This window comes from Borostomias antarcticus, assembly GCF_949987555.1.
Source record: "Borostomias antarcticus genome assembly, chromosome: 22".
NCBI lineage: Eukaryota > Metazoa > Chordata > Actinopteri > Stomiiformes > Stomiidae > Borostomias > Borostomias antarcticus.
In genome coordinates, this window is record NC_140255.1 from 16,278,571 (window position 1) to 16,293,570 (window position 15,000).

At 50.3% G+C, this 15,000-nt stretch overlaps 1 protein-coding gene across 1 annotated transcript in view; it reads left to right on the forward strand.

Moving 5' to 3' along the window:
• Window positions 1-15,000, forward strand: part of tanc2b (tetratricopeptide repeat, ankyrin repeat and coiled-coil containing 2b) — a gene marked incomplete at both ends in the record, with an annotated part of 78,886 nt that overhangs the window by 59,319 nt on the left and 4,567 nt on the right. Inside the window, 16 exons of the mRNA XM_084456526.1 lie at window positions 138-419; window positions 551-660; window positions 1,909-2,140; window positions 4,904-5,073; window positions 5,351-5,629; window positions 6,612-6,940; window positions 7,231-7,339; window positions 7,575-7,697; window positions 8,915-9,151; window positions 9,692-9,901; window positions 10,024-10,117; window positions 11,196-11,329; window positions 11,794-11,917; window positions 12,482-12,657; window positions 12,886-13,018; window positions 14,253-14,282. Of these exons, the coding sequence (XP_084312652.1) occupies window positions 138-419; window positions 551-660; window positions 1,909-2,140; window positions 4,904-5,073; window positions 5,351-5,629; window positions 6,612-6,940; window positions 7,231-7,339; window positions 7,575-7,697; window positions 8,915-9,151; window positions 9,692-9,901; window positions 10,024-10,117; window positions 11,196-11,329; window positions 11,794-11,917; window positions 12,482-12,657; window positions 12,886-13,018; window positions 14,253-14,282 (2,772 nt within the window). The remainder of the gene's footprint in view (window positions 1-137; window positions 420-550; window positions 661-1,908; window positions 2,141-4,903; window positions 5,074-5,350; window positions 5,630-6,611; window positions 6,941-7,230; window positions 7,340-7,574; window positions 7,698-8,914; window positions 9,152-9,691; window positions 9,902-10,023; window positions 10,118-11,195; window positions 11,330-11,793; window positions 11,918-12,481; window positions 12,658-12,885; window positions 13,019-14,252; window positions 14,283-15,000) is intronic.

A 15,000-nucleotide genomic window follows, 5' to 3' on the forward strand; every position in this document is an offset into this window, starting at 1 on the left:
GTTGTTGGTTGCCATTGGTTGGGGCAGCGTGCAGGTACTTTCAGACCAGAGAGTGGAAGTGGAGGACTCTGGGTGGTTTCGGTTTGAATCAGAGTGAGACGTCCCGCCCCTGCGTCTCTCCCCCGGTCTCTCCTCAGTGCGCTTCGCCCCGTACCGGCCGGCCGACATCTCCCTGAAGCCCCTCCTGTTCGAGGTGCCCAGCATCACCATGGACTCCGTGTTCACCGGGCGGGACTGGCTCTTCCAGGAGATCGACGCCCGGCTCAACAGCGCCGACCCCGGCACCAACCGGGGCGTGGTCGTCGTGGGCAACATCGGCTACGGCAAAACGGCCATCGTCTCTCGTCTGGTGGCGCTCAGTTGCCACGGCACCCGCATGAGGCAGATCGCCTCCGACAGCCCGCAGGCGTCGCCCAAACGTAGGCCCCGACCCCACCCCCACCCCCACCCCCACCCCCCACTCCTAAGATCTGACAGGAAACGGCGTCCTCCTGTGCGCCGGCTTGTCTGAACCTGCTGTGTTCTCCCCCCCCCCCCCCCCCCCCCTCAGATGGCGAGGGCCTCCCCCTGAGCCACGGCGCCCTGGGGGGGGGCAGCTGTCCGGGGACCCCGGAGATGAGGCAGCGCCAGGAGGAGGCCATGAGACGCCTGGCCTCGCAGGTACCCGCACCGACCTGCCCCCAGTGTTTCCATGACAACTGTCCCCAATAGTTCTGTGTCTGGCCTCTGTCCCATTATCACAACACCTATGAGTCATCAGCAGGCCCAGTGTCATACTGCACATTCACACCAACGCCGAAAGAGATCCCAACGCTTCAGAGCAGTTTGAGTTTGTTCTCCAGAAGGGTTTATCTCAACACTACAGAACAGTTTGAGTTTGTTCTCCAGAAGGGTTTATCTCAACACTACAGAACAGTTTGAGTTTGTTCTCCAGAAGGGTTTATCTCAACACTACAGAACAGTTTGAGTTTGTTCTCCAGAAGGGTTTATCTCAACACTACAGAGCAGTTTGAGCTTGTTCTCCAGTGGGTTTATCTTGCATAAAGCACCAAGCTCTGAAGCCTTAATTTTTGAGTTTCTACCTGGCTGAGTTGTAAACATTAAATACATTTAAACATTTTACAGTGGCTTGCTTGATCTCATTGATCATCAAACCAGCAGCCCCCCACACATCACACCAGCCCCCACATCACACCACCAGCCCCCCCCCCCCAAATCCACTGCATTACGCAGATGTGAAGAAAAAACAATTTTGCCGGGGAGCCTTGTGAAATATTTATAACTGCAGAAAAGCCATTTCTCAGCCAGACTATTAGATCCTGTTAACTCTCTGCACTAATGATTCAGTTCCCTCGCAATCTCCCCTCCTCTGTTCTAAGCTCTTTATACCACTGTGAATGGAAAGAAGCATTCAATCATGATTTGTATTTAAATCCTCTTCCTGCCCCGAGGGTCTGGGCTCACATCAAACCCTACGTCTGATCCAGCCGGCCCCTGGAGCTCTACATGCCTGCCATACACTCCTAATGGGCCACCATCCGCTCTCTCTGGTTCATCTCCTCCCTGAAGTTCATCGAGCTGTGTTGTGGGAAAACAGTGATTTACAGATAAACATGTTAAGATTATTCATGGTTTTTATGATAATGGTTAGACTCCTCCGCACCCCTGTCCTTCCATGTAATACAGGCTAATTCTCAGTCAGCTGTCTCTACGGATGGAGTCCATGAATTATTCATGGCTTCAACTGTGGAGTGAAACGAGAAGTATTATGTTTCATTACTCTGCAGTCATCCACCATGGAGAGGTTGACTCGATCCCAAATGAGTTGTAGTGTGGATCATAGTATTACATGTTATCCTTTTCCCCTCGTGACCTGTCTGTCGTTCTCCTGCTCTCTGTCGCCACCAGGTGGTGGCCTACCACTACTGCCAGGCGGACAACGCCTACACCTGCCTGGTGCCGGAGTTCGTCCACAACGTGGCGGCGCTGCTGTGTCGCTCGCCGCAGCTCATCGCCTACAGAGAGCTGCTGCTGAAGGAGCCGCACCTACAGAGCATGCTCAGTCTGCGCTCCTGTGTCCAGGACCCCCTGGCCTCGCTGAGAAGAGCGGTCCTAGAGCCCCTGGACGCTCTTCATAAAGGTCAGAACCCTAACCCTATACCTAGAGCCCCTGGACGCTCTTCATAAAGGTCAGAACCCTAACCCTATACCTAGAGCCCCTGGACGCTCTTTATAAAGGTCAGAACCCTAACCCTATACCTAGAGCCCCTGGACGCTCTTAATAAAGGTCAGAACCCTAACCCTATACCTAGAGCCCCTGGATGCTCTTTATAAAGGTCAGAACCCTAACCCTATACCTAGAGCCCCTGGACGCTCTTTATAAAGGTCAGAACCCTAACCCTATACCTAGAGCCCCTGGACGCTCTTAATAAAGGTCAGAACCCTAACCCTATACCTAGAGCCCATGGACGCTCTTTATAAAGGTCAGAACCCTAACCCTATACCTAGAGCCCCTGGACGCTCTTTATAAAGGTCAGAACCCTAACCCTATACCTAGAGCCCCTGGACGCTCTTTATAAAGGTCAGAACCCTAACCCTATACCTAGAGCCCCTGGACGCTCTTTATAAAGGTCAGAACCCTAACCCTATACCTAGAGCCCATGGACGCTCTTCATAAAGGTCAGAACCCTAACCCTATACCTAGAGCCCCTGGACGCTCTTCATAAAGGTCAGAACTCTAACCCTATACCTAGAGCCCCTGGACGCTCTTTATAAAGGTCAGAACCCTAACCCTATACCTAGAGCCCCTGGACGCTCTTAATGAAGGTCAGAACCCTAACCCTATACCTAGAGCCCCTGGACGCTCTTAATAAAGGTCAGAACCCTAACCCTATACCTAGAGCCCCTGGACGCTCTTTATAAAGGTCAGAACCCTAACCCTATACCTAGAGCCCCTGGACGCTCTTCATAAAGGTCAGAACCCTAACCCTATACCTAGAGCCCCTGGACGCTCTTCATAAAGGTCAGAACCCTAACCCTATACCTAGAGCCCCTGGATGCTCTTTATAAAGGTCAGGACTGGGTTGCACCAGTTTGGCATAAATATAAAAGTGCATTATACTGTACAGTACATTATAGAACATGCAAAGTTGATCCAGTACTAGTGGCACTAGTGCCTCCAACTTAAAAGAGTTCTGGAGTTTGTTCCATAGGGTTGATCACGAGGATCTCCAGGGTTAACCAGTCCTGAGTTCTAATGTGATGAATCGTGGGTCTAACATGAACCAGTGAGGATAGGTACTGTATGGGGGAAGGTTCTGGAGCCTACTTTACTATACAGTGTACAGTGAGGACTAAAAATGATTGCCAGTAATAAAACGTGGTGCACTGTGAAAGACTGCAGCGAGTGGTTTCAGTGCAGTGAAAGCACTGTACGTAGATAATGTCTCCGTAAACTAGAACCAGCATAAAAGAGTGATGATGCTTGAATGATGAATGATGCATGAATGATGCTCTCTGTAATGGTCCCCACAGCCAGGAAACCTCTCATTAGACTGAAAAAAGAGAGTGGAGCGCATCATTGGTGGAGCAGCTCAAAATCTAAACAAGGTGCTCTTTGATCCAAGGGTGATGACTTGGATACGACAAAAATGTGACCAAGTGGAAGAGTGGAAAAGATAAAAAGCCTTGATTACATGGCTGAGGCAAATCTTAAAAACACACCTACGTGTTGCGGCACACAGGCCTTCATCAGGGTGACTAACCAGTCACTCACCAGTCACCCTGATGAAGGCCTGTGGACCGTGTAGGTGTGTTTTTAAGATATGCTTTGCATTAGTCACGTAATAAAGGCTCCACTACAGAAGTGGCTTGGTCATCATGAGACTACTTGACTGTAGTCATAGCACCAACTTTTTATTTGTCACGTGTATTGTACGTGTACAGTCACAGTAAAATGTTGCTGCTGGCTCCAAGATTATGCTCAATACAGATAAAACTTCAATACTGAATTTACAAATGTACAAGTTACAAATTTACATATTATACTATAAGTACCATTTCTATACAGTACACAGATAGGGGTAAGATGCATGGGTGTTATGTACTGTACATGCTATAGCTATAATAAATAATCCCGGGGGGGGGATTTGCATTTGCATGTGGTTATGTTGTGCACATAGATATTGTATGTACACTAGATGTTCTAGATTGGTGCTGAATGGCTTGCGGGAAGAAACTCTTCCTGAGTCTCTCTGTGCTCGCCATTTGAGTGTAGTATCTCTTCCCTGACCGTAGCAACAGTAACAGTCCATTTCCTGGGTGGCTGTGGTCTTTCAGGATCCTGTGCATGCATCTTCTGGGGCGGCTGTAGCTCAGTTGGTAGAGTGGGTCGTTCAATGATTGAAGGGTCAGTGGTTCGAATCCCAGCTCCGACTGTCCACAAGTGTCCTTGAGCAAGACACCTAACCCCAAATTGCTCCCAATGAGCAGGTTAGCGCCTTGCATGGCAGCTACCGCCATTGGTGTGTGAGTGTGTGTGTGAATGGGTGAATGAGAGGCCATTGTAAAGTGCTTTGAGTGCCGCTAAGGTGGAAAAGCGCTATCTAAGTGCAGTCCATTTACCATTCTGGTATAGATATCCTCGAGGTGAGGGAGTGCCCCCCCCCCCCCCCCCCCCCCAAGGTACGCTCTGACTGTACAACTCTGTAGGGCTTTGCGATCCTGAGAGGATGCTCTCGATCGTGGATCAGTAGAAGCTCTATCGGATCTGGTGGAACGCTCTGAATTTCGTCAGTTGTCTGAGATGGTACAGTCTCTGATGTGCTGACGTGAGCTATCACATCCTCTGTGGATCTGTTGGGTCTGTACGGTCTCATATCAACTTCCTGTCTCTGTGCTCTAGAGAGGAAGATCACCTCGGAAGATGACCTCATCATCCTCATCGACGGCCTGAACGAGGCAGAGTTCCACAAGCCGGATTACGGAGACACCATCGTGTCTTTCCTGAGTAAAACCATCAGCAGGTTTCCTCCCTGGCTCAAACTGGTGGTCACTGTCAGAACCACACTGCAGGTGGGGACGGCCTGTACCTCTCTCATAGTTATAGGACTAGGATATGATGTTGTACGTTAGCCAAGTGTTTGTATGATAACTTAATGTCAGATGATCAGCGCTGATTCACAGTCCTAGTGGGTTTTTAAGTGGACGTTGTGGTGGAAAATTCTGTCACGCTTATGACTGTAACCAAAATGCCTAAAAGAATCACTCTCCTCTCGTTTTACTCCTCCCATCCCTCCTCTTCTCCCCCCTCTCCTCCACCCATCCCTCCTTCCCTCCTCCCTCCCACCAGGACATCACCAAGCTGCTGCCATTCCACCACATCTCCCTGGACGTGCTGGAGGAGAATGAGGCCATCGATCAGGACCTGCACGGCTACATCCTGCACCGCATCCACAGCAGCCCCGAGATCCAGAGCAACATCTCCCTGAACGGCAAGATGGACAACACGGCCTTCGGCAAGCTCAGCGCCCACCTCAAAGCCCTCAGCCAGGGCTCCTACCTGTACCTGAAACTCACCTTCGACCTCATCGAGAAGGGCTACCTGGTCCTGAAGAGCTCCAGCTACAAGGTAGTTACCGTCGCTTCTTCTGATGACAAGTTTGATTCCAACTTCCCCCTCTACCCTGGGATGTTGAGTTTTACTCTGGCGAGTTCACTCATTGGTAGTCCTACATCCTACAATCATCCTACAATCCTACAATCCTACAATCTTACAATCTTACAATCCTACACCCTACCATATCCTACATTCTCCTAAATCCTCCTACAATATAATGAAGGACACTATCTGTCTGACTCCCTTTTTCTCCTCAATGGTTTGGCCATTCCATCTGAAAAAGAACATTGTGTATTGATCATGGCATAGGCAGGGACTGACAGCTGAATATTTCAATTCAGTGGATTGTATGAGCATTTGCAAGGATTTTTGGCGAAGTCTGCACGGTCTGCGTGCCGCGGAGTTGTGCGTGTGCATCCCTAGAACTAAACAACAATGTTGTCCATTGCCTCACATCGGATCGTTTGATAACCCCCCAAAATTTGTACTGTATGCTTGCAACCCAGTCTCACACATAAATGTCAACTCCTGAAGAGAATTTATTTCTTCTGGATTCTGACATGATTTTAGAAAAATGAAATATATTGAACGATCACATTATTGCTTCAGTATTTCTGTGATCATAATTGTGGGTCTCCCCAGGTATGGACTAGTAGTAAAGCAGCCGTCCTCTAGCCCCCAACACGTCCCTCTACACCGTACCCCCCCACCTCTGGCCACCTGGGACCCCTGACCATAAACCCCCCCACCATTCCTTACTGACGATGAGGATGATGAGGATGAATTTGAATTTGGAAGACTGCTAGACTACAGATATAAATTGATACTGACTGAATTGCTAGATTGGGAACCTTATAATGTCTAATACTGGAATGAGGAATTGATTAGTGCTAATAATAAGATATTGTAAGGACAAGATAGGACAAGAATTCCAATGTAGCTGTACCTGTACTGGTTATTTGTGGCAAATAAACGTTCTGTCCCTCCTCCCTAGGTGGTGCCGGTCAGCCTGGCGGAGGTGTACCTGCTGCAGTGCAACATGCGCTTTCCCACGCAGTCGTCGTTCGAGCGGGCGCTGCCCCTGCTGAATGTGGCCGTGGCCTCGCTCCACCCGCTGACGGACGAGCAGATCTACCAGGCCATCAACGCTGCCTGGCTGGTGGGGACGCTGGACTGGGAGGACTTCCAGCAGCGCCTGGACAACCTGTCCGTCTTCCTGGTCAAGAGGAGGGACGGCACCAGGATGTTCGTCCACCCGTCCTTCAGGGAGTGGCTGATCTGGAGGGAGGAGGGAGAGAAGACCAAGTTCCTCTGTGACCCCAGGTTAGTAGTAGTAGAGGCTGGCCCAGGTTAGTAGAGGCTGGTCCAGGCTAGTAGAGGCTGGTTCAGGTTAGTAGAGGCTGGTTCAGGTCAATGGAGGCTGGTCCAGGTTAGTAGAGGCTGGTTCAGGTCAATGGAGGCTGGTCCAGGCTAGTAGAGGCTGGTCCAGGTTAGTAGAGGCTGGTTCAGGTTAGTGGAGGCTGGACCAGGTTAATGGAGGCTGCTGACTAGGAGAGGAGTTGTGTACCCCATTGTGAAAGTGAACATATTCTTTAATGCTTTTTCCCCTGTAGGAGTGGACACACCCTGCTGGCCTTCTGGTTTTCTCGCCAGGAGACCAAGCTGAACAGACAGCAGACCATCGAGCTGGGACACCACATCCTCAAAGCACACATCTTCAAGGTAACCCCCCCCCCCATATGACAGCTCTCTGTCTCTCTCTCCATCCCTCTCTCTTTCTCTCCTTCTCTTTCTGTCCCTCTCCTTTTCTCTCTGTCTTTCCCTCTCTCTCTCTCGTCTCTCTCACTCTCCATCTATCTCTCTCTTAACCATCTCTCTCTCTCTCACACACATGTTCATGGCATTGCTGAGAGGACAGCAGAGCATACTCACACTACTGTACATTTCCATCTTTCAGGGCCTGAGTAAGAAGGTTGGGGTTTCCTCGTCCATTCTGCAGGGGCTGTGGGTCTCCTACAGCTCAGAAGGCCTGTCCACTGCCCTGTCTTCTCTACGGAACCTCTACACGCCCAACATCAAGGTACTGCACAAACCTCCAATCACCTCGGTCCTAGCCTTTCTTTTTGATTTAAATTATATTTTAATGGAATCCAGAGTTTTTGGTTGTAGTTGTTTTTTTTGTTTTACCTTTGTAGCTTCAGCTACAGAATGTAATAGTTATTATGCCAAACATATAATTATATAGTATGTGCTTGAATCTGTTTCCACTGTGTGTTCCGGTGTTCTTGGTTGTCTCTTGTTGTAAACTTTGAAAGTTTCTCCATTCACATAAAAGTGATTTATTCATAGTTACCCTTCAGGGAGGAAAGTTTTCTGGTCATGATTAGCAGTATAGTCACATCAAAAGTTCCCCAGAAAATCAGAATGTACAGAGCATAGCCTTTCATGCTGTGCTAGACACAACTCAAACATGAATATGTAAATCTCTCTTAGCCAATACTTGTAAAGATAACAGAGAACAGGGCAGTCTGGCAGGTGACCGCTGACCTGTAGTGAAATACAACAGACCCAGGATTCTAGGCCAAGGTTAGGCCATCTGGAGTTATATAATGACAATAAACATTCCTCTTGCCTGACATGGCCCAGGGATAAAGAGGACAAAGATGGAGGTGATCTGAGAAATGCTCTAACACTCGACTCTACTGTATGTCTCTACTGTGTGTTCAGGTGTTGTTCACCGTCTCCACTGTGTCTCCACTGTGTCTCCACTGTGTGTCTACTGTATGTCTCTACTGTGTGTCTCTACTGTGTGTTCAGGTGTTGTTCACCGTCTCCACTGTGTCTCCACTGTGTCTCCACTGGGTCTCTACTGTGTGTCTACTGTGTGTCTACTGTGTGTCTCTACTGTGTCTCTACTGTGTGTCTACTGTGTGTCTCTACTGTGTGTCTCTACTGTGTGTCTACTGTGTCTCTACTGTGTGTCTCTACTGTGTGTCTACTGTGTGTCTCTACTGTGTGTCTCTACTGTGTGTCTCTACTGTGTGTCTACTGTGTGTCTCTACTGTGTGTCTCTACTGTGTGTCTCTACTGTGTGTCTCTACTGTGTGTCTACTGTGTGTCTCTACTGTGTGTCTCTACTGTGTGTCTCTACTGTGTGTCTACTGTGTGTTCAGGTGTTCTTGACTGTCTCTACTGTGTGTCTACTGTGTGTTCAGGTGTTCTTGACTGTCTACTATGTGTCTCTACTCTGTGTTCAGGTGTGCTTGACTGTCTCTACTGTGTCTCTACTGTCTCTAGGTGAGCCGTCTGCTGGTGGTGGGCGGAGCCAACGTGAACTACCGTACTGAGGTGCTGAACAACGCCCCGGTGCTGTGCGTCCAAGCCCACATGGGCTACGGCGACATGGTGGCACTGCTGCTGGAGTACGGCGCCACGCTCGAGGCGCCGTCGGAGAGCGGTCTCACCCCGCTGGGCTACGCCGCCGCCGCTGGTCACATGGCCATCGTCACCGCGCTGTGTCGCAAGAGAGCCAAGGTGAGAGCAAGAGAGTGTGTGTGTGTGTGTGTGTGTGTACAATATCAGTGTGTGTGAGTGTGTGTACGTGAGAGGGGGTGTTTGAGAGAGTCAGAGTGAGATTGTGTAGCAGGCTATGTGCAGAGGAAGGCTGGGCTTGACCATTACGTCAAGGGTGTGTGTGTGTGTGTGTGTGTGTGTGTGTGTGTGTGTGTGCGCGTGCGCATGCGTGTGGTGTGTGTGAGAAAGAAATGGTGTTTGAGAGAGTCAAAGTGAGCTTTGACCATCGTGTCAAGTGTGGCTGTGTGTATTTGTGTGTGTGTATGCTTGTGTGTGTGTATCTGTGTATGTGTGTGTGAGAGAGAGAGAGAGAGAGAGAGAGAGAGAGAGAAAGAGAGAGAGAGAGTGAGAGAAAGAGAGAGAGAGAGTGTGAGAGAGAGAGAGAGAGAGAGAGAGAGTGAGAGAGAGAGAGAGAGAGAGAGTGAGAGTGAGAGTGAGAGTGTGTAGCAGGCTATGTGCAGACTAAGACCAGGCTTGACCACCGTGTCTGGTCCTGAACAGGTGGACCACCTGGATAAGAGTGGTCAGTGTGCCCTGGTCCACGCAGCACTCAGAGGACACCTGGAGGTGGTCCAGTTCCTCGTCCAGTCAGACTGGGGCGCAGGAGAACAACAACAGCAGCAGCAGCAGAGCCAGCAGCAGGCAGCCTTCAGTAAGAGCCAGGCGGTCCAGCAAGCTTTGGTGGCGGCCGCTAGCATGGGCTACACAGAGGTACTCCAGAAACCGGGACCGTCGACCGGGACGGGTTCGCTCGTCCTAACGCCTTCCTGCAGCGCTTCGGTAGCCGTTTCTGACCCCCCTAGTGTGTGTCTGCGTGCGCTCTGTCCCCTTAGATCGTGTCCTACCTGCTGGACCTGCCGGAGAAGGACGAGGACGAGGTGGAGCGCGCCCAGATCAATAACTTCGACACCCTGTGGGGTGAGACAGGTAAGTCGCTACTCCCAGATCAATAACTTCAACACCCTGTGGAGGAGAGACAGGTACTTGGCTGTGTGCGTCGTGTGTGTGATGTGACTGCTGCTGCTTCTGAACCCAGGGCTACTGTATGTCTGGTACGTCTGCTCAGAAACTACAGCGATCGCTTTATGAATATGGATGAGAAATCTGATTGTGTTTGTTGCTATAAATACCTATTCTGAACTGAACCATATGGTGCCACTATGTGCTGTGTGTGTTGTGACGTGAGTAATGGGATATGGAGAGACAGCACGGCCTCCCACTCAACACTGCCGCCCACTCCTTGCACTCAACATGACGCACAAAATAGTCCATCACAGCCAAATATCTTAGCAACTGTTTTTCTAGTGTTAGGGAATCACATAGGACAAGTCCAGCATAGCCAACCTGCATCCTCTAAGGTGTAGAACAAAGATGGTGCAATGCTCATTGCTCACACAGGAGCTCAGCAGTGGAATGAGTTGCCTTTGACCGTCAAACAGAGCTTGAATCTACATAGTTTCAAGGTGAATTTTAGGAAATGGCTCCTAGAAAAAATCCAAAGTAAACTGTGGAGTCTGACAGTGGAGGGAATAAATCCTACCGTAGTGTGTGTGAGATGTGTACATTTTGTAAGATATCCTACTAAAAATGTAGTTTGTTGATTCTGCTTTTATGTTGTAGGTAATGCTATTCATGTTTATGTATAGTGTTATGAGGGCCACAGGAAATGAGTCTTTCATGTTTTTGTTCCTCCTTGACATTTTTATGATGCATGGCTTGCTCTATCGTATACTTTAACTATAGTACTAAACTATCTAATAAACTTAACTAAAATACAGTGAACTCTGAAAGATCCCGATCACGTTAGAGCGCAGTGATGCGCTGGCCTGCGTAACAAACCAGTGACCCCCGCCACACCTGGCCTGAAGTGACGCGGTGGGGTTTCACCGTGCGTGGATCTGACCTCTGACCCTGTGTGTCCCCATGCGTGGATCTGACCTCTGATCCTGTGTGTCCCCGTGCGTGGATCCGACCTCTGACCTCTGTGTATCCGCATGTACCCCAGCGCTGAGTGCGGCGGCGGGGCGTGGCCAGCTGGAGGTATGTCGCGTGCTGCTGGAGCAGGGGGCGGCGGCCGCTCAGGCCAACAGACGCGGCGTGGTGCCGCTGTTCAGCGCCGTGCGGCATGGACACTGGCAGGTGAGCACTCTCCCTCCACCCTCACAGCCACGGCACACCCTGGTTTAAAGGTGCGGTGTGTGACCGTCAAAATCCCCCCCGCCCCCTCCCTTCAGGCCTCCCTCAAAGCCACTCCTCCAAACTGGGGGAAAACAAATGACTCGCTAGGCAGGCAGGTAGGTTGACAGGCAGGTTTGGTTGGCAACTCAAAATGATCGGACGCACTTACTACAGTCCTGCAACTTCCACAGATTACAGAATTATTTCATTTTAGTGTCAGAGCACTTTATCTATTGATTTCCGTTGGGATTTAATGATATGTGAGAATTGCAAAAAATATAACAAAATGTGTTTCTGAGCCAAACCGCATACTGCACCTTTAATGTAATTCTATAAGAGAACTAAACATCTAGAAAAAATAAAAAGTGTATTTCTCATAATGCACTAAACACGTCGTCTGTCGTCTATCTGGTGTTGTACTGTAGATCGTTGACCTGCTCATGGCCCATGGAGCCGACATCAACATGGCGGACAAGCAGGGCCGCACCCCTCTGATGATGGCCGCCTCCGAGGGCCACCTGGCCACCGTGGAGTTCCTGCTGGCGCAAGGTGAGGGACTCCGCCCCCTATGCTAGTCTTTCTCCTTGACGTTCTCCTTTGCTTCAAGCTCTGCTTTGAACGCCTCACACTCCCTGTCCTAGACCATAGGTCACCAAGGCAGTGTGCCTCAGTCCATCTGACACATCAACCTAACTTCTCATATTACTCCTGTCATGGCCTCCTTGCACTGGCTTCCAGTTAATTTTAGGATCCAGTTCAAGGTTCTTGTAATTACGTATCAAGCCACACGGTCAGGCACCTGTATATCTCTCTGATCTGCTCCATGCACATGCTCCCAGCAGGTCACTGAGGTCTGCTGACCAAGCTCTGTTGGTTGTCCCTCGCACCAGGCTTAAAACCAGAGGTGACTGAGCCTTTGAGTCTGTGGCACCTAGATTATGGAATTTTCTTCCTCAGGACTTGAGAGCTGCGGCCTCTGTGGACATCTTTAAGAAGCAGCTACTGTAAACATGCTTCTGTTTAAACAGGCGTTTGTTTAAATAATTTGACTGAATGTTTATGACGGTTGTCCTGTTTCCTGTTCCCACCTCCCACCTCTCCCGCCTCACCCAGGTGCGTCGCTGCCCCTAGTGGATAAGGAGGGCCTGACGGCGCTCAGCTGGGCATGTCTGAAGGGCCGCCTGTCTGTGGTTCGCTGCCTGGTGGAGGCGGGCGCCGCCACCGACCACGCAGACAAGAACGGGCGCACACCGCTCGACCTGGCGGCCTTCTATGGCGACGCTGAGGTGGTGAGTGGCCGCTAGAGATCTAGGAAGATGAGAGATGTTTTTTTTTTTTTACCATTGCCACCATTTTTACTGGGCTAGCTATACAATCCATGTGAAATTCGCATTCGTTGAGGTGAATAGTTGAGGTGAATCTGACACTGAAGGTGTTACATTACAATAGATTTAACATTTAATCCTCTAAACATGAAACTTGTCAGCTCTGATTGATTCTCCGTGTTCTCCATGTAGGTCCAGTTTCTGGTGGACCACGGGGCCCTGATAGAGCACGTGGACTACAGCGGGATGAGGCCGCTGGAACGGGCCGTTGGCTGCAGGAACACCTCCGTGGTGGTCGCCTTGCTCAAGAAAGGAGCCAAAATAGGTATGGACCTAGACTAGCCGTAGACTGACCGACGCTAGCCGTGAGACTGACCAAGTCTAGCAGGAGACTGACCCAGGGTTATTAAGCAATATCTCCTTCACAGTGGCTGACATCATATTGAGAAGATATAAAAGAACTGTTAACTGTGTCTATGATTAGATGACTATGGTTAAACAGTCATGCATTGTAATTCAAACATGGTTGTATGAAAGAGTGCAAGGCTAAGAAGACCTGTTAGAGCAGGAGCAGGTCTGCTCTGGTCTGGTAGCTCTACCAGACCCCTGTACTGTCATCTGGCTGGAAGCTCTACCGTACCCCTGTACTGGTCAGCTGGCTGGTAACTCTACCGTACCCCTATACTGGTCAGCCTAGGATGCAGGTCTGCCGCTCTGTGTAGCTATGCTAAGCTAAGCTAAGCTACGCTACACTAAGCTAAGCTAAGCTAAGCTAAGCTAAGCTAAGCTAACCCCTCGTCCTGCTAACCCCCTCCTGGCTACACCCTGCTGCTTCTCTCTGCCTGAGACGTGTCTCTGCGTACTGTACTGCTGTTAGCAGGCTACTGCTCATGTACGCTTAACTGTCTCTCTGCCTCTCTTTCTCTCTCGATCGATTCCCTCTCTCTTTCTCTTGATTGACTCTCCCTTCACTTCCTATTTGTCTTTCAACACTGGCCATCTCTCTCAACTTTCTTTCTCTGACTCTTGTCCTTTCTCTCTCTCTCTCTCCCTCTGTCTCTCTTCCTCCCTCCCTCTCTCCCTCCCTCTCTCTCTCCCTCTCTCTCTGCCTCCCTCCTCGCTCCCCCTCCTCTCTCTCTCTCTCTCTCTCTCTCTCTCTCTCTCTCTCCCTCCCCCTGTGGTGTCTCAGAGACAGGTGGTTATTAGCACGGGAGCGTTTTTCTTTCTGTCTCCTTTTTCTTTCGCTGAGCCACTTATCCCCGCTTCTCACTGCTGCTTTTTTCTGTTCCTTTTCTCACTCCTTCTCCTCCTCCTCCTCCTTCTGCCACCACCTCTCTCTCTTTTATTTTTCATGCCCTCTCTCTCTCCCACACAAACCTTTTTCCTCTCTGTTTTCTTTGGTGATTTTTGGCCTCCACTCTACCCCTCCTTCCCCCAACCCCCCCTCCCCACACTACCCCTCCCTCCTCCTCCCTCACCCCTCTGCCCTCCCTCACTCTCCCATACCCCTCCCCCCTCACCCCCTCTTCCCCTCACCCCGCCTCCCTCTCCGGCGCCAGGATGTCAGACGCTGCCCAGCCGGCCCAGAGGTAAAGCCCAGGCTGTGGACTCCTCCCCCCAGCTGGCGTTCTGACAGCTCTGTGTCCTCTCTGTGTTGTGTGTCGTTCTGTGTTGTCGACAGGCGAGCTTAGCTACCAACCCCCACCCTATCCCTCCCCCCATAATGATTAGTAACACTGAGGTATAAGTACTGACACACAGCTAGACTGTCTGGAGGTACACCAGAGAAGTTTCACCCTAGTTCCTGGCAGCATGGCCGGCCTCTAGATGACGTTGTACAGCGGTGTTTTCTTCTCCCATCCCACAGACGCATGTCTCCAGCCCTGCGGTGTGTACTGTCCTGTACTGTAGATACTGGAACTGCATGTGTTTGTCACGCCTGGGTACTACAGGCTCAGGCGTCCTTCTCTGGAACTGTTCTCAGCGCTGGTCAGGGCACTCGGCCCTGCAGTCCTGCTCACACATGCGCGCACACACACACACACACACACCCTGAGGACTACGGCTATGGTGGCCGGGCCTGCAGAGCTCTGCTGTGTTCCCCCGCTTGCCCACCTGTGTCTCCCTGTAAGACCACCTCACCTGTACTCTGTGTGGAAACGTGTGTCAAAGATAACTGCTGCAGAGATGAAGAACATTTGGGCGAGATTCTAGTATTTTTCTGTAGAATTTTGTTCAACAATACAATGTTTGTATTCCCTGTATTTGTATGTGTGGTTCACTTACAGGCACACCTTCATGAAAAGT